The sequence below is a fragment of the Hipposideros armiger genome, unplaced genomic scaffold (genome assembly GCF_001890085.2).
Source record: "Hipposideros armiger isolate ML-2016 unplaced genomic scaffold, ASM189008v1 scaffold_1426, whole genome shotgun sequence".
Lineage (NCBI taxonomy): Eukaryota > Metazoa > Chordata > Mammalia > Chiroptera > Hipposideridae > Hipposideros > Hipposideros armiger.
The window spans coordinates 62,609-85,053 of record NW_017732776.1 but is presented as its reverse complement, the minus strand read 5'-3'; the positions used below and the strand labels follow the sequence as shown (position 1 = coordinate 85,053).

Genomic DNA, 22,445 nt, shown 5'->3' with positions numbered 1-22,445 from the left:
TGGATGACAAAACAAGACCCTTACATATGCTTCCTACATAAGACTTGCTTCAGTTCAAAAGACACACACAGACTGAAAGTAAAGGGATAGGAAAAAGATAATTCATGAAAATGGGAAAAAAACATCTGGGGTATCAATAACTATACCAGACAAAATAGGCTTTAAAACAAAGGCTCTAACACGAGACAAAGAAGGATCCAGTAATCTGACTTCAGTGTATTTATCCAAAGAAACCCGAAACACTACTTCAAGGAGACATGTGCATCCATATGTTCTTTGCAGGATTGTTTACAATGGCCAAGATATGGAGGCCCCCTGGGTGTCTGTCGATGGAAAAATGGATAAAGAGGAGGTAGTACATATATACAATGGAAAATTACCTGGCCATGGAAGAGAATGAGTTCTTGCCATGTGTGGTGGAATTGATGGACCTGGAGGGTGTTGTGCTTATTGTATAATAGTATCTCAGACAGAGAAACACAGAATACAATATGGTTTCACTTATATGTGGAATCTAAAGAACCAAATAAACAAAGAAAACAGAAACAAACTCATAGATACAGAGAACATTTTGATGGTTGAAAGATCGGAGGGGTATTGGAGAGATGGGTGAAAAAGGGGAAGGGATTAAGAAGTACAAATTGGTTGTTACACAGTAGTCATGGGGATATAGGTATAGTGTAAGGAATACAGTCAATAATATTGTAATAACTATGTATGTTGTCAAATGGGTATTGGATTTACTGGGGTGATATATGGGAGGTTGGAGGCAGAGTGAAAAAGTGAAAGGATTAAGAAGTACAAATTGGTAGTTACAAAACTGTTATGGGGATGTAAAGCATAGGGAATATAGTCAATGATATGGTAATAATTATGTATACTGCCAGGTAGGTACTAGACCAGTCAGCGGGATCACTTCTTAAATTATATAAATGTCTAACCCCTACGATCTACACTTGAATTTAATATAAAATAATATTGAATGTCAACTGTAATTGAATTTGAAAGGGGGAAGGTGAAGCAGAATAAGAGATTCCAATTCCAGGTATAAAACAAATAAATCATAGGGATGTAACATATAGCACGGAGATTGTAATCAATAATATTGTGATAGCGTCATATGGTGTCAGGTGGTTGCTGTATTTATCATGGTGATCACTTCTTCAGGTATATAAATGTTGAGTAACTATGGCATACACCTGAAACTTACATAATATTGTATTTAGCTATAATTAAATAAAAATCTTAAAAAAATAGAAATTATCTGTGGAGATACATTATATGGGTTGCAGTTATGTCTTTTGAATATACTGCAATAGTTTACTCCAGCCATTCAATTAGCATGACATCACTCTGCCTACACCTTCAAGATACATTTGTTGATTATGTATTTATTAATTTAATACATGGTTATTGGGCACCTACTGTGTGTCAGATGTTATTCTGTGCATTGTAGCATTGTAGATAGTTTAGGGGATGAGATCATATATATAAAACAAGTGGTAATAAAACAGAAACTTTTAGACCTCTTCAGAGAATATGCAAAAGGAAGAGCATCATGCCCTGTAGTTTATTGAGCAGACTATTGCATTATCTGCTTTAATATAGATGCTGGACACTCTAGCTGTTGTGTTAAAAAGAGACTTTAGATGGGCCAATGTTGATACAGGAGGACCAGTTTGGAAAAGCAATACAGGTGAGACTGATGCTCTGAAGTTAGCTGTGGGGATGGAGAGAAGATTGTTCTGGATTTCTGATGAATTAGATCTGAAGTGTGGGAGAAAGGGAGACAGTAAGAATGATTTCATGTTTGGAGTCCTGAACACTTGGGTGATAAAAATGTGTGTGTGTGTGTCTGTGTATATGTGTAAATACATGCACATACATATTTACATATATCCCTGTCTTCTATGTTTTCTAAAATATTAAATATTGAGTGTAATGGTGGTCTAGATTATGAAAATGACAACTCAATAATGTGCAAGTAAATCTGCAGTGTATAATTTGTAATAAAAACTAAAAATAAATAATACATTATTTTATTTAATTATAAAAGTAAAGATTAGCCTCATCTAGATATACAGATTTACCCTCTGCAATATTAGCTATTTTCCTTTTAATGTTTTCATTGAAAATAACATCCAAAAATCTTTCTGTAATAGCCTTTTGAATCAGTAATTATGTTTTGGACTTTTTTCAGTTGTTTCTTCTTAACCGGTCTCACAGTGCTTGGAGTCTTTTTCACAAATTTGTCTTTCCAGGTTGATTATTATTTTTCACTGTTTATTCTTAGATTATTTGAATTTGCCATAACTTAGTGTTTGGGTAAATGTGATGTTTAGTACTGATTTATTTTGTATATAAGTTCAATAATTTTCCAATGAAATATAATATGTAGAAATGTCAAAATAAGGTTTACTTCCTTTTTATTCATTTATAAAATTACTCTACATATTTCAATCTCAGATACAACTTCCCATCATTGTGTTTCACTTATGGAGTTAAGAATTCATGTCATGAATTCTTATCAGATAGATTCTATATTAAAAACATGCCACAAGTCTTTATTAGGAAGTATCTTTAAAAAATTTTGTTATGTAATAATATACTAGGCATTTTATATTTATCCAGGAGATAGCACTAAGCAAATTTTAAATACATTTAAATATGAATATTTGTATAATAATATGTGTTAAGATTAATGCATATAGAATTCAGAGAAAATAAAAATTCTGTCTATTTCTTTCTTGCTTTGGAATTTCAGATTCTACTGGTCATATTAAGAAGCAGAAATAAAAGGAGAAAGCAAGCAATAATTCAAAGGCTGGTAAAGTAATCCTCTACATTGCAGCAATTGACAATGGTGTGTTATATATAGAAATAAGATCAGTCATTGTTTTCAACCCTGCTAAATAAAACTGAACTCTTAGAAAGGCAGGCCACTTGACCTTTCGGGTTTCACCAGGAGTATTTAACTGGTGCAAAGGAAACATACTTGCAAAGTGTCTCCTGTTGACATGACAGATTCTCCTGGTAGTTCACACAATGTTCAAAAGGCCCAAGTCCCTTTCTTCAGAACGCAAGAAGGAATTCTTTTCCCAAGGAGCTATACTGAAGAATGACATGAGAAATTTTCACTCTTTTTCGCAACTTGTACTTTCAGCAGGCCCTCTAAAATCAACTCCAGCAGTTAAACATGCAAAAACTTCTCACTTTGAGGTTGAAATACTTGATGCTCAAACAAGAAAGCAGATATGCATCGTGGATAAGGTGAGTTTTATGTATTGAAATTTCTCTTATCTGCTCCAAAGATTATTAATCTCTTGATTAAACGGTGACAAGACTGTACAAAAATATATTCCTGGATTTTAGTGTTAATTTTTTTTGACGAATAGGATATTGTATACTCTGTTTCAGTAGAAGATATTTGCTGCATCATTCATAATCAATTTAAAAGTAATTTATAATTATTAGGTTCTGATTGTCTTCCTAACAATGATCATTGTCAGGAGGCAAAATTTCCAGGGCTCACCTTCTCAGTCTACACGAAAAAAAAAAAAAAAAGTCTCCAGGTTTTTCTTTTCATGTACTTCATTGCATATTAATATTATCAGAGCATTTTAACAGTATTTATAGAAAATAGCAACCAAAAGCCACTGAAGTTATAAAAAATTCTGTTTTTTTATAAAATTGTCATTTAACAATTATTTGGAACTGATTTGATTATTTGTCTTGAAAAATAAACATCTCGCTTTTTATGAAAGATTTACTCATTTCAAAACAACGATGTCCACTTTCCTAAAGAGAGTGTCTTGCTTAATATTACCCATTTATAGTCATATCACAGATGCTTCACCAAGGAAAGATAAAACATGTACTTCTTAGCTCACAGAAACATATGTGTACATTGTAGCTATACATATGTGTGTACAATATTTCAAGCATTTTTAGTTTTTCAAAAGTTTGAACAGGCACTAGTAGTTTAATTTATGATGAGAAAGACTGGTATTTCAATAAAATATACCTTCATTTATTTTTCTCTACTGACATGTTAAATAAGGTTTTTGCCATTCTAAAAATAAAGTTCAATCAGTGATTCCATTTAACTGTGCTCTAGCCGTGCTTCTACATAAGAGATGGAGCATTTCCTGTTTTTAATTGCTGAAAGATAACATATACCTTCCTAATTAGTAATTATAGCACTATGACCAGCCTATTATTTGCATAATATTAACTTTTATTTACAAATGGAAATGAAAGATAAAGAACGTTTACAAGTTCATACAGGACATATGTGGAATGTAGGACACATTCTTTTTCTATACTACAACTGGGGCCATATATATTATAACATGGATATATATTGTATAAAGAATTTTAACTTATGAATTACATGCATGGTATAATTTACTTCTATTTTAGTATTCTAATACAGTTTTGTATTTTTTTGTGTCATACAGAAATAAGACAAAAAAAGAAATTCTCATCCAGAAGTTGCTGATATTTACAATATCTCACTATCAAAAAACTTAAAGCTTATAATAAAAATACAATTAAATCAGTGGTAGCAAGGCAATAAATGAAATGGATATTAAATTGGTCAAGGATTTATGAGGACCAAGATACTAACAAGAGACTGGTTTTGTGTCCTTTCAGATGTGTCTAAATCTTGACACAAAATCCACCTTAAAATAACAAGAAAATGATGGGTTACTAATAATTTTTCTCAAACATTTAAATTTGTGTTATTGAGATTTTCTTTGAAGCTAAGGCATGGAGTTTTACATTTCTAGCATTGATTAAATTGCAAAAAAATTAATCATGCTGGAAGCCAGCATTCTTTAGAGATAAGGATTTTGCTCAGGGATCTCATATTTGAACTGTGAGAGTCCTGGAATTTGCATCTGCAGTGGCAAACCTTTAGTAGGCTAGATAGGGATTAATTTTGGATTCCTCACCAGCCTTTATTGTACAATCAACACCATATGATGTGCAGCTCACTACATCCAAATCCTTGTCAGTAGATCTGGCTTTTGTTTCGCCATGCTTTAGTTAAATCATCTCATAACGATGGCAAGATATTTAAAAGAAAAAAAAATACGGGTTTACTTGGTTTTTTTGGGTTTTTTTGCTTCATGATTCCTAACAGTTCAAGTTTGTAAACATGGGAAAGGCTGATTATGTTTGTTGTTCAAGATGTTTTGCTTAGAGAATTTAACAGCTATATAAATAGTAAGGTCATGTCAAGTGCCTTTTGTTGTACTTGGCTCTACCTACTACACAAAAGAAGTGTTGCTTATGACTTAGTACCTGTCTTTCAGCAAAGAAAGTGCTGTCTTATAAAGTCATAAAAGTTAAAGGTCATGTACTTTAGAACTAAGCATATCTGGACTGACTCCCTGCTACATCAATCATATCTATCAAGGCTCAGTAAAGTCACTGAATTGTTGATTCCCTAGGACCCTTATTTAGAGTACAGGTTAATAAAATCTATTTTGTAAGCTTATAGTGAAGAGGAGGAATAAGATATGTAACATGCATAGTGCTTTGAACATAATATATGTTCAAATATATATATATATATATATATATATATATATATATATATATATATGGTTGTTGGAAAAGTCATGATGTATTTTTCTATGTTTTTCATCGCAAAAAAAGTCATGTCTTTTCTGACAACCCAACATTAGTTTTAATAATCATTTGGAGGGATAAATTTAGTGTGAATAAAATCCAAGAAAAAATAAGTGGTGAAATTTGTGATACTGGCACAGAATTTAAATTTGACTTCTTGAGAATTATTCATTGACATGACTCGTTATATAGCTTAGGTTAGATATAAATTTTCAGATATCTTGAGTGAGCTGTATTTCAGTAATATATGCTGAGCTATAGTAGAAATTGTGCTTGCATCGAGATATTATAACTTTAACTTCAGAATGGACAAATCATGTACTCAAGATATTCATGTAACAAAAACATTCAGAGAATTCCTAGGATTAAAGAAAATATATTGAAACATGCCCTTTTACTGATACACACACACATATACACACACACACACACACATACACACACAAAACACTTCCTATTGCCTTCAGTATCTTCTCCAGGTTTTGTCCCACTTTTCTCATTACTTTCATCATGTTTATTTTATCTGCGCACATTTTTGTCTTCACATTTCATCATAAACCCACTCTGTTCAGACATTTGCCTCCATCACTTCTCAAGATATGAACTTGCTGAGGTCACTGGTGAGACAGTGGTAAACACCGTGCTAAGTCAAAGGTCACTCTCATTTTATTTTACTCTATATATCAGCAACATTTGCCACTGGTAAGAACATCCTCCTTAGAACACTTTTGCTCTTTGAGTTCCAGGATAATACCACACACATTTTTTTTTTCTTTTTAAACCTACATTATTGGCTTCTCCCTTTCCACTTGTTTTTTCATTATCTTATTGGGTGTGGAGTGTCACCAACTCAGTCATTGGAACTTCTCCCCAATTTAGTCATTTATCTTACTTAGTTCCATGGTTTTAAATATCACCTGCCTATTGATGGCTCATAAACATGTAACTGCAGCTTATTCTCTTCCCCTGAACTACAAATCCATTTACCTATGTATCTATGTATGTATCCATCTATGTATCTATCTACCAGGCATCTTAAATTTCATCTATCTAAAACGGAACACTGTGTTACCCTCAAAATTTTTCCAGTTCAACAAGTAGAACTATATCCTTCAAATAGCTGAAGACAAACACTTAGAGGCATCACAGCTCATCTCCTAATCTCACAACCCACCTACAATCCATCTTCATGATGATACCTTCACATATATCCAGACTCTGACAAATTTTAACCTCCTCAACTGCCAGAACTCCTAAATCTTTCCTCTGTTTCTGCCCTTAGCATCTTCAATTTATTCCCTACATAGCAACAGAACTAGCCTGTTAAATCAAGTCGAATAACATCATTCACTACTCAAAACTAGTACTTCTTTAGGTCTTAAATGTCACTGTTTTCTTGGGGACTTTCCTTACTATCTTGGTAAATTGCAAAATCTGGCAATGTTTTCTATTACTCTTCCTTGTTCCTTTTCTTTACTAACACTTATTTCCTTTTTCATTTTTTTTTATTATTTGGCCTATCCTTGGTATGGCAACTTCACAAAATAAGGGATTTGGTTTTTATCACTCCTGTATCTCCAATAGTGCTTTGCACAAAGAAAACATTTAACCAATATGTTATTTAATAACTCATGCTTGTTCAAGAGATATATGGATTTTACAATGTACTCACATTAGCTTTGATAGTTTTGGAGTACAGGAGTATGATATTTGAAAATACTTATTACTATTTTCTAAATCAAATTATCATTGGAAAAAATGTAAAATATTTATAGGAAAAGACATTAATTAATCCACTCTACTTAATGTCCAAATTCCTGACTTGCCCATAACATGTATGACTTGCTCCCAATGATGTATAGAATTTAACTTTGTATTACTGTATAATTTACTAACAGATACTCATGTTCTGATTACAAAATCTAACAACCTTTTTTTAAAGAAAATAGTACAGAGGGGGATATCTAACTAATTTAGTCATTCCCTATGAATGATTAAAATAATATGACTAATCAAGGATAATAAGATAGAGAGCAGATTTAAAATTTTTAAGAATTATTGGAACATCAAAAGTATATCAAAATATAAATTAAAAACATTTAACAATGAATTATTTCTAGTTGCTAACTATCTGTCTCACTTCTATATTGTAAAATGTCAGGAGCTTACCTTGTGATAAGTTGATGATTCAAGACCATAGCAAGAGCTCTAAAAGCTAGAGCTGATAAATGTTTCCAATATCTTCCCATACTTTTTCCTTTAATCTCTTGTCTAAGGAGCTTGACCTCAAGAGCTCTCTTTCTCTTATTGTTTAATTTGCTGTATGTCAAAGCTCTCAAAAGCCTTTTAAAGCCTTCTTACAAATAAAATAAAACACTCAGTAATTCTTCAGTCCTTACCAGAAAACAGTCAATAAAATTATAGGGTAAGAAGACTGCATAAAAATTGCACTTTTAATATTTTAGTTAGAAATTTGGAGAATTTTCCATTTCTGACATTGCTACTTTTAATATTTTATCTTGGGCACACTGCTTAACATATTTATGCCTCAGTTTGTTCATCTGTAAAATCTGCTTTCAAATGGTCATGGCAGGTTTCAGAATTTCATGTATAAGTAAATGACATTTTCTGCCATTCCTCTTCTTCTTTCTACTTCTTCTCTTTTTTCTTGCTCCTCTTTCCCTCCTTTTCCTCCCATACCTGCCCCTTTTCCCCTTCCCTCCTCTTCAGTCCCATTTCTCCTACTTCTTATTATGTAATATGATGTATTTGAAAGCTTATAAGGTTTGGATTCATACAGACAATAAAAATCTGACTGCTTTTTATTTTTCCTTGGACATGCCCCAATATCTCTGGCCTTGATTATTCTCTTCTATAAAATGATTTAAGTATTATTATTTTCTCCCTTTACAGAGGAGAAGATGTGGTACAGAGAGTTGAAATGAAGAACTTACTATATGTTAGAACCGAGCTTTGAACCTGGTGATGCAGGTTCTGTGCCTTGCTGTTAACTATTATGCGCCTACTTGACAGATTCTAATGAGTTGTCACTAGCCGAAATTCATGTGTTCTGTTTAATTTCATCATTGGGCATTTGACTTTTGACATAGACAGTGTATTTCAGGACAGAAGTGCTGTTTTCAAAGGAAGTCCTTTTGCCCTTCTATTTGAGACAAAGGCAGGCTTTTAAGCAGCCTTTCTATTTTGTATATATAGACATAACATAGCATTAATTAACATTCAAACCTAGAAATTTAGAAAAATATATTCAAAGTCCCTTTTAATAACAAATCAAGAACACAATGTACTATCAAAATTTTATATCTAAAAATTAAAAAATTGAGATGAATGGTTTCTTGCAAAAGAGGTAATGAATATATTCATTTCTGTGAACCCAAAGGGGCCCCTACACCCAACCTGTTTTTGTATGTACTTGGGAATTCCATAATACCACAGAAGCTCTAATTTAAACAGAAGCAGTATACTTTGTTTAATATTATTTGCTCTGACTTTGATTTCTCTCAGAAAAAGTAGTCTTATTGTATTTAATATGGAATGTCATGGCAGGCAATGTGGTAGAGCACTTTATGCTCTGAGGTCAGATATTTATGCCTGTATTTGACACAAATAATAAGCAAAACATAATTGTGAAAATTTGAAAATTGTTGTTTTATCATTTTAACATGTTACTTATTTACTCTGCCTCTTGGTTTTTCTTTATCAAAAGCAGGGTAAACATCTGTCTTCCAGGAGTAACTAAAGAGTCTATGTTTCTATATAAAATGTAGCACCATGCGTGCACCTAGTTAGCTGCCTGTAAATGAATGCAATATTTTAGATAGTGCCAATATATTAGAAATATTATCATTCCACTGAAGTGAGACAATATTTGAGTTAATATTTCTCTACTATGTCTATAAGATTAAAGAATTTAAAAATGATACTCATTATCTTTTTCTGAAATTAATAGGAAGCCTGTTAGAATTAGAAAGCATAGCCACAGAGACAGACAACCTTTGTAGCATCAGTTTCTAGCATTCTATATCCAATTCTCATCCTCCAAATATTATGCATCTGCTTATTATACCATGATATACTATGAAAGATATCAATGAACATATAGGCATTGCACACAATGTAATTAATAGTAGAGAAATGATTAATAAACTCTAGAAAACTATTCATGAATAATATTTATAAAACAAATATAGTCTGAGTATTGAATTAAATTTTATCTACATTTTTCCATTTAAATATATCACCATGTAAGAAAATTGCTTTTGTTTAGGGTTAAGCTATAAAGATGTCATTTCTATACCCTAATATATGAGATACAGTGATACTCCATTTAGAAAGTCTACATATATGAGAAGATGCATCTAGGAAAAAAAGAATTGAAATTGACCAGATTCAGTGGTCCTACAATTCTCTATTTTGACATTTTAGAGTGTCACAATCAAGTATTTATTAATTTAATAAATATTTGTTGAGATATTTGTCTAGTACATTATTGGGTGTTTGAGATAATCCAATAAGTCATATAGATGCAGTGCCTATCTTCATAGATTTTATTCTCTCCTGTGGAAGACAAACAGTGTAGATGTAATTTTAGGTCCAAAGGTATCTACATAGTGAGAAGAAAACAAAGTAATTTTGAGTGTTAAACAAAGTGAGATAACTGTGTGGTGAAAGGATTTACTATTTAGTATTTACTAAAATTACTATTTTGTTTCACTTACGTTGAGTTTAACTGGGATTTTACTGTTTGGATTTGTAATGAATTAATGAGTTATAATTAATGAATCTCTCTATATGTGTACCTGTTATGAATTTATCAAATTAACACTTGTTAAGTGGAGCACAGGGTGCCAGATGGTGAGCTGTGGTTCAACAACAGACCATAAGAGAAACTGAAATAAGAGAAACTGAAGTTTCTCCCAGGTCATGGAGGAAGTGCAGGGCATACATCTTGAGGGGCCACTCTGGGAGGTCAAGGCAGAGGACAGATAGACAAAGAGGCAGGACCTGGGACACATGACTTTATTAGGGTCCATGAATGAAATGCTTTGGGGTTCCCAAATAAGGCAGAAATGGTCAATTCAAACAAAAATAGCAGGATTTTGGTAAACCTGAAGGAGGTCTTATCTAAAGTGTGCACAAGGAAAAGGCCCAGGGGCCCAGGAGAGACTGTTGATCACAAGGGCTGTTGGGGACAACTATTGGGAAAGTCATATCAGGCACTTATAGCTACTTGTGACTCTGAGGGCCATTATACAGGGCATGTACTTACTTCAGGGTTTAGGGTCAGTTTAAGGTCACTGCAGTCCTCTTGGTGAAACAAAAGGGGTGCCAAGGCAGCAACACCATGTGGTGGCTTAGCTAAACTCTCGACAGTTGAAATTTACCAGATTCAGTGGTCCTCCAACTCTCTAGTTTGACATTTTAGAATGTCACAATCAAGAATTTATTAATTCAGTAAATATTTGTTGGGATATTTGTCTAATGCTCTAGGAAGATGTTCATGCTGTACTAATTATCAAAAAGTTCATGATGAAGGAATTTATAGCTTTTTCATGATCTAACAATTCAAACAAAAAGAGATAAAGATTGTGCTTGCATAACATATTTCTGGGAAATAATTTTGGTTTGACCTTATTGTGCTTTTGTTTGATTGTTTTTCTTTTGAAATTAAAGGAAAATGGTATACGAAACATATAACTTGTCCAGATTAGCATTTTACTGGTACATTTTTGTAGCTTAAAAAATAGCTGTCAAAATAATTACCTAACGTTGTGGTGATGTTCGTGTATCCTTAAATATAACACACTTTTTTTATTGTTTCTCTCACTTACCTTAGTGCTCAAAAACATAAAACAAATGAGCAACATTAAGAAATAAAAATCCAATTACTCTATATTTTAAATTATCTAAAGACTTCGGGGAGAGAGGTCTTAAGGGGCAATATTGTAGCAAGTGGATACTAATATTTACATCACATTAAGACTTTTAGTACCTTCATACCATATTTCCAGACACAAATTTGAGCTGCCTGAGGCCTGAAGTTTACATTATTAGAAGCATAGGCATAAGAAAATTTATATTTTTACTAGAATTGGTGTAATGGCAGCTTCTAAGCTCAGTGCCATCCCAAATTATACATATATGTGAGTGATCGTTGATTTACGTGTGTTTACATTGCATCTTACTTTCTGATGTGAAAATTATGTTATTTGAATGGCTACACGGTAAGAGCTCAAAGGTTGATTGGGCAATCACTGTTCGAAGCTATTACTCCTAAAATGCACTCCATTGATTATGATTAAGTACTACCTAAAAGCATATCTTGCAGAGGCACAATCCAAGAGCACTGCACGCTTCTTTCCTCCCTTCCTCTCTCCTTTTCTTTTTTCCTGTTTGTTTTTTTTATTCATGCACATTGAAGAACCCTAATCGTCCTGTAGGTAGGCACCATAATAGACCCTGGGAACACCAGCATGAAAACCACACCAATCCAAACCAAATATATTCCTTTCTCTTCAGATGTTCATAGTATTGTGATGGATCATGACATGTAAGTAATCCAACACAAGATAACAGAACACAAGCTAAAACAGAGGTACTGACAAAGGGCTGCTGAGCCCAGATGAATCATTTTCATTTCTACTGGAGACAATGATTGTGGCTTTAGAAGTCTCCTTCAGTTATAAACAGTCCCAGCACACTGGAGGATCATCATGGAGTTATCTCTAACAGCAAAGGGTAATCTCCTAAAGTAGAAATGATCTCCTCTAAATGCCTTACCTCCTTGGCCTTCCAGCCTTTCAGTGAAGGCACACTGCCTCTGGAGAATTTAGGAAGGAGGGTCAAGATGAATTCCTTACCCACGCCAGAGTTTCAAATGTGCAAACTTGTCAGGCTCCACAGCAGTAGTCTATTGTATTTTATTAGTGGATTTTAAAACTGACAGTCATCAAATGATTTTCAATCCCTGTTGATCTACTGGGATTCAGCTGAGTAAACTGAGCCCAGCAGTTAAGGCCTGTGACTGTCACAGTCATTTATTGTCCCACGAGAAATTAGTTCTCTTTTAGATGAATTTATTTTGAACTGCCTAGTACATCTGCCTAACAGATACTTTATTTGAGAATTGACCTTTCTCTTAAATCAAGTAATGCTGGACCTCTGCCTTCTTATAAACTCATCATTCTAACATCATTTTGTGAAGAGTGAATTAATTATTACCTGTCTTTTTTTCCCTTATTGCAGCTTAAGTTTCCTCATTCCACATTTTTACTGCCTCCAAAATAAACAGTTAATATTATTTCATGTTTAGGTATTTATAACTTTGCAATTATTGTCTATTTGATTTAAAAAAACAAAGTGTAATATAATTAGTAATTTCTTTTAGCAAAATATTTGATGAATTACTGGATGTCTAATAGAGTCTTGTATTTGTCTATACTGGTCCGTGTGCCATTGAATATAGATTTATTATTTGCTTCTCATAAACTTCATTTATAATCCTGTTATATTCCAAACTTAATTTAATCAGGACTTTAACACAGAGTCCCCAGGCAATCATTCACATGATAATGTTCCTCTTTTCTTACAGATAGGAAAATTTCAAAAAGCTATCACTCTAAAATTCCTGAGAAACTACTTTCATCTTAAGAGCTATTTTATGTAGAATATTTTTAACTCAACATAAGAAAAACAAACAGCTAGAAGAACAGCCATAACCCCTGAGCTGTTGATTGTTAAAATAATACTTACTTCATTTCAAAATGTGAAGAAAAAAAAGTTTTTTTATAATTATAAAAAATATAGATTCATACATTTACTAATTTGCTTTTACATTTCAATCAATATTTCTGGCATTGTATAGACAATGTCTTTTTAGGCCTTTGTTGGTAATAGAATCCCTCTAACTTAATGACCCAGTATGTCATAGTTTATGTATGTAAGTACAATTTATCTGAAGTACCTAATTCTCAAGCTAACTGTTTTTGGGGTTATAGTGTGCTATAATAATAATAAAAAAATTAGACTCAAAGTTTAGCTTCGCTTCTGCACACTAAGACATCCATTTCCCCTTTGCCTGAGTATGTCTCTTTTAATTACTCACACCTCTCACCATCACATCAGTCCTAAAAGCAGGGGCCAATGTGTGGAGTTCCATAATACATACTGCATATGTGATGGAATGAACAATTTTTTTCAGATCTGCCCATGCTGTTGCCTCATTGTGATTCATCTCTGAAGTTGAAAGGGGCAAGACTTAGTGATTGCAAGATGATGAAAGTGTCCCCTCCAGTAGAGAATTCACCTACAAAGCTAATTCTTTAATGAGCTTATGGAAAAAGTCTCACCTTAGTTTATCAAGCTGCTGACTCTTTAGAAACTCTGTTTATACCATAGCCAATCAATCAGTAAATCATGTCATTCTATCATATATAATATATCTCCTCACTGAGCTGCTTCCTACTTTAAATCACCATTACTTCTAACATGCAGATTGATCTACCTGGGTCTTTACTGAACACCCACAGCATATGTAGCAAAACAGAATACATATACTACAGTTTCTCTAAGATGTAGTTACAGCCCATACAGGTTTCACAATATCATTAGGTAAAATACAATTGGAACTTGTTATTACAGGTGAAATGCTTTTGTTATTGCATTATCATTTTGATTGTCACCTAGAATCTGTTTAATTTACAGAAGCCAGATCAATTCTTTTAAAATCTAAGTTATATTATACAATCCTCTGATGAAAACCCTCCAACAACTACACCACTTACTCAGAAGAAAATCCAAACTGCTCTTCCATACTCTAAATGGTTACACGTTATCTCTGCACTCTCATCTCTCTGATCATATCTTTAACCAAGCTGTCCCTATCTCATTCTGCTACAAACACTCTGACCAGCTTGCCAGTTCTCAAACAAACACTCTTGATGCGGCGATCCCTCATGGTGTCTGTCCTTGATGAGTCCTCTGTCTGAAAGAATCTTCTTCGGGATATCTATAGAATTTGCTCACTAGCTAAGGCCTTTGCTCACATGTCCTTATTTTCCCAACAGGATCATACTTCTTTCCATCATTTCTGATCTCTTACCTCCTTTATATATTCTTTTTAGAACTTATCGCCCTCAGATATATTACATAAGTATTTCTTAGTAGTCTGTCTCAGTTTTTCTAGAATATTAGTGCAGTGTGTGCCACTGTACCTCAGTGGTTTAACACATGGATTTAGGTATCTGACTGCCTGTATTTAACCCACCTCTGCTGCTTATTGGCTGTGTGACAGGGTGCAAGCCTCGTAACATTTAAGTATATCAGTTTCTGCACTGTCAACTGGGGGTAATAATAGCGCCTAACTCTTTGGGTTGTTAGAGGCATTAAACGAGTTAACTGCTTAAATGAGTACTTGGTACATAGAAGGTACTACATATGTGCTGGACATTATGTTAAAACAGAGTGATACTGGTGTGTGTGTGTGTGTGTGTGTGTGTGTGTTTACACTCCTACATGCATGACATATAACAAAGTTACTATTCCATAATTCATGCTCAATTCATATTTTTGAAAAAAACAACAACAAACTGCTATACATATTTACCATATCACATTAGTTTAGCTTTGGGTAATGATTGATTTGTATTTTATTAACAATGATCAAGTATATTAAGATCTAAGATATAATGTCTGAAATAGATATTATGAGCAGCATGGCATATCTGAACAGAGAACACTTTCTAAAAGGGTTTTATTTGTATTAGTTAACTAATCAATGGCATATCTTTAGGAAGACATAGTGCATGATCATGATTTCTTCATCTTTTAAAGAGTCTCAGTATCACATACTTCATAAGGCTGTTTATAACGGCCAAGTGATTATGTGAATGGACCTTAAAGTAGTGGGTCCTACATAGTACTTGCAAATACTCAGTACATTTTCCTTCACCTCTCATCTCCACTTTTTTCTCCCTCTCCAATATATGGTACAGTATGGTTGGTAGGTGCAAGGTTTGAACTAGGCTATTTGCATTCTAAGTCCATCTTTGTAGCTTATTAGCTGTGTGAGTTGGATAAATTACTTAAACTCTGAGTCAGAGTTTTCTCATTTTTAAAATAAAAATAATACTGTATTTAAGTCATAAGGATGGTGTGTGAGTTCAATTCTTTAGCAAAGGTAAAAGGTCTTGGGATAGTGCTGGACTCTTATTATGCATTTCAATGATTTACTTATGACCACTAGCATTGTTCTTAATCTCCAGTGCTATTTTTCTATGGCAAATTAACATAAAAGAAAAATGAGACAAATTATTTAATTATAACACAAAACTAGCTAGCAAACTCACTTCAGTGATAAAATATTTTCATCCATAGCAAAGCAATAATAGATAGTATAACTACTATCAAGCATTGAAATTGGCCTATTTCATAGGATTCAGTAACATTCATTGTCTTTATAAGTCCATAGCAGTTACATTAGGACAGTTTATATTCAGAAAAGCAGAGGTAGAATTCCTTATCTATATTATACTTTTTATCCATGTTTCTTAGTGTGTTTATCAACAGCACTTTTTTACATTTAAAATTGTTTTAATTGGGACTATAAATTCTCTGGTTACCTTTTCTATATTTAAGCCTGTGAGATGAATGCAGTCTAGAAGGCTGTGTCCTGCACAAGTACTGAAGATCATTTTTTTTTGAAAGGCTGATAAAAGTTAAGTTTAAAAAAGCTAGCTGCACAACAATGAGGATAACGATGCTATTATAATGCCTGATAGTTACCACTTCTGGATCATGAGTAACAGAGGCTAAGCTGCCTGCCATATGCAGTAGGGAAGGAATTTTTATTGTTACTTGCAATCATAACTTTATGTACACTATATATAGTAGGTCATGTTGGTGATGGAGGTTACTTTATAACTTATGTAACAAAACAGTTGATCTTATATATATTTAACATTTTATGAGCTGACTATTTTTATTTCTGTTATGTGCCCAGGAAACTAATGTCTTGGTCAAGGATGAAAAGCATATGCCTTGTTTGAAGGACAGAAAATGAATCAAATTTTGTATCTTATCCACCCATCCCATACTGAAGGAACCTGCATTTTCTAACTACAGCATATATATATATATATATATATATATATATATATATATATAAAATACATATATATGATATGACATATCATATATATGATAACATTTGAAATATATGAGTAACATATCTATACATTTATATCTATCAAGAGATTAAACTAACATGATATATTAAACTGCATGATGTATTATTACTTAATATGCAGAGAAAAGATGGGAATAGTACCTTGTTTTATGGTTTTCTAGAATATTTTAGATAAGAAAATAAAATTATAAACATTTTTGGAAACTGACTTTATGAGTCTTAAAATTATTGCTGTTTCCCCAAACACTTATGGGTAGGAAGTGGGCTCTACAGGAGCAGGTCTTGTCTTTTAGTTCATAGGTTTCTGGTTAAGATAGGTATATAATACCTCGTAACATTCAGACACCTTTGACTTTGAGATTGATACCATGAATAGAAGGAATTTTGCACTACTTCCATGAAGACATTGTGTGTGTATTTTGAAAATGTAAAGGAAGAGGACTAAATATTTAATGATCAGAAGGGTAGACTCTGGTAAATATTAACATTATTAATTCAGATTGTTTTTTCTGGTTTGCATACAAGAACATGGTAGTTCCTACTTCTCTGAAGTAACTTGTTTTGTGCTTTAAAATATGGGTGAAAAGCATGTATTTACTTCCTGAGGGAAACTTTAAGCATTTAATTTAATCACCTTTTAAAAAAAATTCTGCCTTGGAAACAAGCAATATTCCATATGATGTCAGTTTTTCCAATACAGATACTAAGGTGAGGAAAATGCAGAGTAGATCTAACAGCAAATCTATGATATACATGTAGTCTGTGAAAAATAAGCATATATTGTTTAAACCACTGTGATTTGTGTCCCAACCTAGATTATTCTGACAGGTACAATTCAATGAAACTTGAATTATATGGCCTTCGTGCTTATTATAAAAGATCGTTCCATCGTTAGAAAAACTTATAATAAAGAGAAAGAGAGAGAGAGGGGATAGCAGTTTTCTATATCATTGTCTAACTTTTCCTCTTAAACCTTTACATATACATAAACTTCATTAATCTTATTTTAAAACTGTAAGGTATGACTACATCTAACTAAAATGCTTCTTCACAGCAAAGTAAACCATCAATGAAATGAAAAGGTAACCTATGGAATGGGAGAAAGTATTGGCAAATCACATATCTGATAAGGGGTTAATATCCGAAATCTATATGGAACTCATACATCTCAATAGGAAAAAAAAAAAGAAAGAAAGAAATTCCCCAAAACAAACAAACAATAAACAACCCAATTTAAAAATAAAGAACCTAAATAAACATTTTTCCAAAGAAGGCATACAAATGAACTACAGGTATATAAGAATGTGCTCATCATCACTAATCATCAGGAAAATGCAAATCAAAACCACAATGAGATATTACCTTATACTTGTTAGGATGGCTATTATCAAAAAGACAAAAGATGATAAATGCTGATAATATTGTATAGAAAAGGAAACCTTTGGACAAAGAATGGAAAACACTATGGTGGTTCCTCAAGAAATTAAATATAGAACTGTCATATAATGCAGCTATCCCACTTTTGGACATATATACAGAAGAAGCAAAATCATTGTCTCAAAGAGATATCTGTACTCCGATGTTCATAGCAGTATTTATTCACAATATCCAAGGTTTGGAAGTAACCTAAGTGTCCATCAACAGATAAATGGATGAAGAGAATGTGGTGTACATATACAATGGAACATTATTCACCCATAAAAAATAAGGCAATTTTGTCATTTGTAACAATATGCATGACCTGGAGGGTATTAAGCTAAGTGAAATAAGCCAGTCAGAGAAGGACAAATACTGCATGTTATTACTTATACATGGAATTAAAAAAAAATGTTAAATCAGGGGTTGGGGGGTAAAGGAAACAAGGAGAAGTTGGTAAAAGGGTAAACATTTTCAGTTACTAGATGAATATTTTCAGAGGATCCACTGTATAACATGCTGACTATAGTTGATAACACAGTATTGTATAACTGATATTTGCTAAGAAAGTAGAACGTAAATGTTCTCGCCAAAAAGAAACAAACAAAAAAAGGTAAATATGTGAAATAATGGATGTGTTAATTAACTGGATGGTGGAATCCTTTCATAATGCATATGTATATCAAATCATCATGTTGTACACTTTAACTATCTCACCATTTTATTTGTTAATCACACCTCCATAAAGCTAAAACTAAAATTATTTAACAAACAAAAAACATGTAGGGCAGATTTATAAAATAATAAGATAATTTAATAAATTGACTATAGTAGATACTAGATCTAGCCATTGGATTTTTATCTAATCAACAAATGTTTGGGGTCAGCTGAGTGGCGCATTGTTTAAGAGCTGGCTTGGGACCCCAGCTCTGAGCAGCAGGACCCAGGTTCGGATCCCATATGCGGGCCAGTGACACTGCCCTCTACAGCTAAGATGGTGAACAACAGCTCGACTTAGAGCTGGGCTGCCCTGAGTCGCCAGCAATGGCATAGTCTGCAGCCCCTGCTGCAGTGGGCTGTCATAAACTACCATGTGTGGCTGGCAGCCAGCGTGAGCTGTCAAGAGCCACGGAGAGCGGCCATCCAGAGGCCAACGACCGATCTGCCTCACCCAGGAAGAGCGCAATGATAATACCAACATGGGCCAGTGAAGCAATGTCCTCCAGAACTAGACTGAAGAACAAAAGAACAGCAATGTGTCTGTTCCCCTTCCCCTGATTCCCCAGCACTGATCCCCTCCCTCAATTCCCCAATAAAATCTGTAAAAAAAAAAAAATTAAATTTATAAAAAAAAACAAAAAAAAAAAACAGAAAAACAAACGTTTAACAAGTACCTGATATATACTAAGATTTCTAATAGATGATATTGAGTAAATTAGGCAGCAGAAGTGGGCTGACTTTAAATATACAAGGTTGAATCAACAGAACTCCTATATTTCTCAGATAATGCATTTGGGTTAACATGGTTAATATAAAGATTCTGGTTTTAAAAAACTGTGAATATTGGTGTCATGAATGGAGTAGAAGCAGTTCTTGGCTTAACTCACAGAGTATTCAGTTCTGGCTGTTTAAATTGGTGATCACTGTGAGATATCCATAAAGACATATTAAATATCAAGTTGTATATATAAGTTTGCAGCTATGAAAACAAGTTGGTGCTGGAGATATACATTTAAGAGTATGAAAATACATGGCATTCAAAGTCATGAGAATGAATGAGATTAACTTTGTAGATAAATGACTTACTTTTTACACATGATCATGGAAGTGATATAATGTAGATTTTAAAGCAGCATGGCTCATTTAATCATCAAACATTTTTCAGAATACAGACACATTAAATAATAAATTTTTCATTGTTCTCTAAGGTGAAAAATATGCTGAATTTGTTCAATTTTTGAGGATGAATTCTTCCGTGAACACACAATAGACAGAGAGCAATCACTTTCAGTGGCTGGCACGATGTAGTAGCATTTATGAGAGCAGTGAGCTAATGGTGCAGAAATAATTGTAGCATCTCTATCTGTGGTTTGCTGTCAAACAATTCATTAACAATATAAATTTTCTGAAGTTGATTTTCCTTCCTATTTCTTTTTGCTTCAAACTCATTTCACATTCTTCATATTTTAAATAATGTAACATAAATCTTGAAGTAAAAGAAAATGTATGACAATCACTTCAACATTTGAAGTGATATCTAATATTTTGGAAGTCATTTTAAATCTATATCTGTCAAGAGTATAAGATATGAGGTCCCTTCACATCAATAAATTTAATCCAGTTATCTAAAAAAAATCCTGCCGCTTTTTAAAAATATAGATAATATTTAATAAATAACACTGCCCTTCAGGCTAGACTAAGTAATGACTCCAAATAATCAATGATGTATAATAACAAATGTTTAATTATCACTCATATGCCATGCTCGGTGGATGAGCTATCGCTTTGCTCTGCGTTCTTTATTCTAGAACCAGGTAGATGAAACAACTCTTGTCATTGTCATTGTCAGGTACAGATAGAGTGAACAGAGAAGGGATATCTTAGTTTTGGCTACTATAATAAATTATCATAGACTGGTTGGCTTATAAACAACAGAAATGTATTTCTCAAAGTTCTGGAGGCTGGAAGTACAAGATCAGGGTGCCAGCATGGTGGGATTCTGGCGAACACCCTCCATCAGGTTGCAGACTACCATCTTCTTATTGTATCTATCAGGCTAAATAGTTCTCTGGAGTCTCTTTTATAAGGAAACCAATTCCATCATGAGGGCTCCACCCTCGTGATGTAATTATCTTCCAAAGACTCCACTTCCTAATACTATCTCATTGTGGGTTAGGATTTCAACATATGAATTTTGAAGGAACACAAACATTCATTCCAGTTGGTGAGCTACACATCGGCTCTTAAAGCTTCTGCTTGAATGTTAAACAGGTTGCTTCTTTTCACATTTCACTGCTCAATCAAGTCACATGACCAACCCAGAGTGCAACATGGTGGAGATACAAAATATTCCCCCAGGGAGAAACAACAAATATTTTGAACAATTATAAGTCTATCAGAGTAAGCAAAGACTCTGCAACAAAGATATTTACTCCAAAATTTTTGTGCTAAAGTTTATTCACTTTAATCAGATATAGAACCTCAATTTTTCATTGTAATTCTATTAACTTAATATGTTTAGTTGGAACAATCTTAGCTGCCTGGTTTCTGAGTCGAAAAGACAAGTGAGACCTGTAGCAAGCAAAAATAGGTATGTGTCCAAGAAATAAGAAACAGCATCTCCCAGAACACATACTTATCATAGTAGAATTTAGTAGGTCCTAGATGGATAGGTGAAAATTCATAATGAAGCCTAAGGTTTGAAATAGACAAATGCCTCTTTTGCCCACATTCTGTTAACCAAAGTAAGCCAAACAGCGAAGTCCAACATCAACCAGTGTCACTACCTGGAGAAGTGGAGATGAGGAATAGAAGAAATATTTGTCAAAATTATCTATTTTGCTACAAATCTTCAGCTTCCAAGAACCATTTAAATTATCCTTCTCTTGGTAGGACAAGACATATATTTTTACGGAGGGGAGTATTCGAATCAGATAGATTAATAATATTTGATATTTTAAAAGGTAGGTAAAATCCTACTTTTTAAAGAAAATTGGCTACCCAACATAAATCATTTCCCAAGATATATTGTCTGTCTTAACATGAGCATTTCCTTAATCACCAGGGGAATAAACCACATAATAATTTTGAGCATATGTGAGCATGTGTGTGTGCATGTGTGTGTGTGTGTGTTTGTGTGATTGCTGATTCAGTTTAACTGCATTGTGCATTTTTCAAAAGCAAATATTAAGTATCTTGAAGACTAATGTTAAGTATCTAATATCTGGGAGCCACAAATAGTTTTAGAGTTATTATAAAACTGAAAGCATGACATATATCACAGTGGTAGCATGTTAGTTTCATTTTTGTATATAAAATTTGAAACAAGTACATTTTTTAAAGTCAATCAACATATCTATTAAATATATCATCAATAGAAGAAAAGGTAAACAAATGAATTATACAACAAAGTTAACTGCTCAGGTGGTTTAAAAACCTGATGTAAATGTTAAAAAAGTAATAA

At 33.1% G+C, this 22,445-nt stretch overlaps 1 protein-coding gene across 1 annotated transcript in view; it reads left to right on the top strand.

Moving 5' to 3' along the window:
- Nucleotides 1-2,950: 2,950 nt before the first annotated feature.
- Nucleotides 2,951-22,445, top strand: part of TECRL (trans-2,3-enoyl-CoA reductase like) — a gene marked incomplete at its 3' end in the record, with an annotated part of 77,380 nt that continues 57,885 nt past the window's right edge. The window contains exon 1 of the mRNA XM_019633876.1: nucleotides 2,951-3,270. Within this exon, the coding sequence (XP_019489421.1) occupies nucleotides 3,046-3,270 (225 nt within the window). The remainder of the gene's footprint in view (nucleotides 3,271-22,445) is intronic.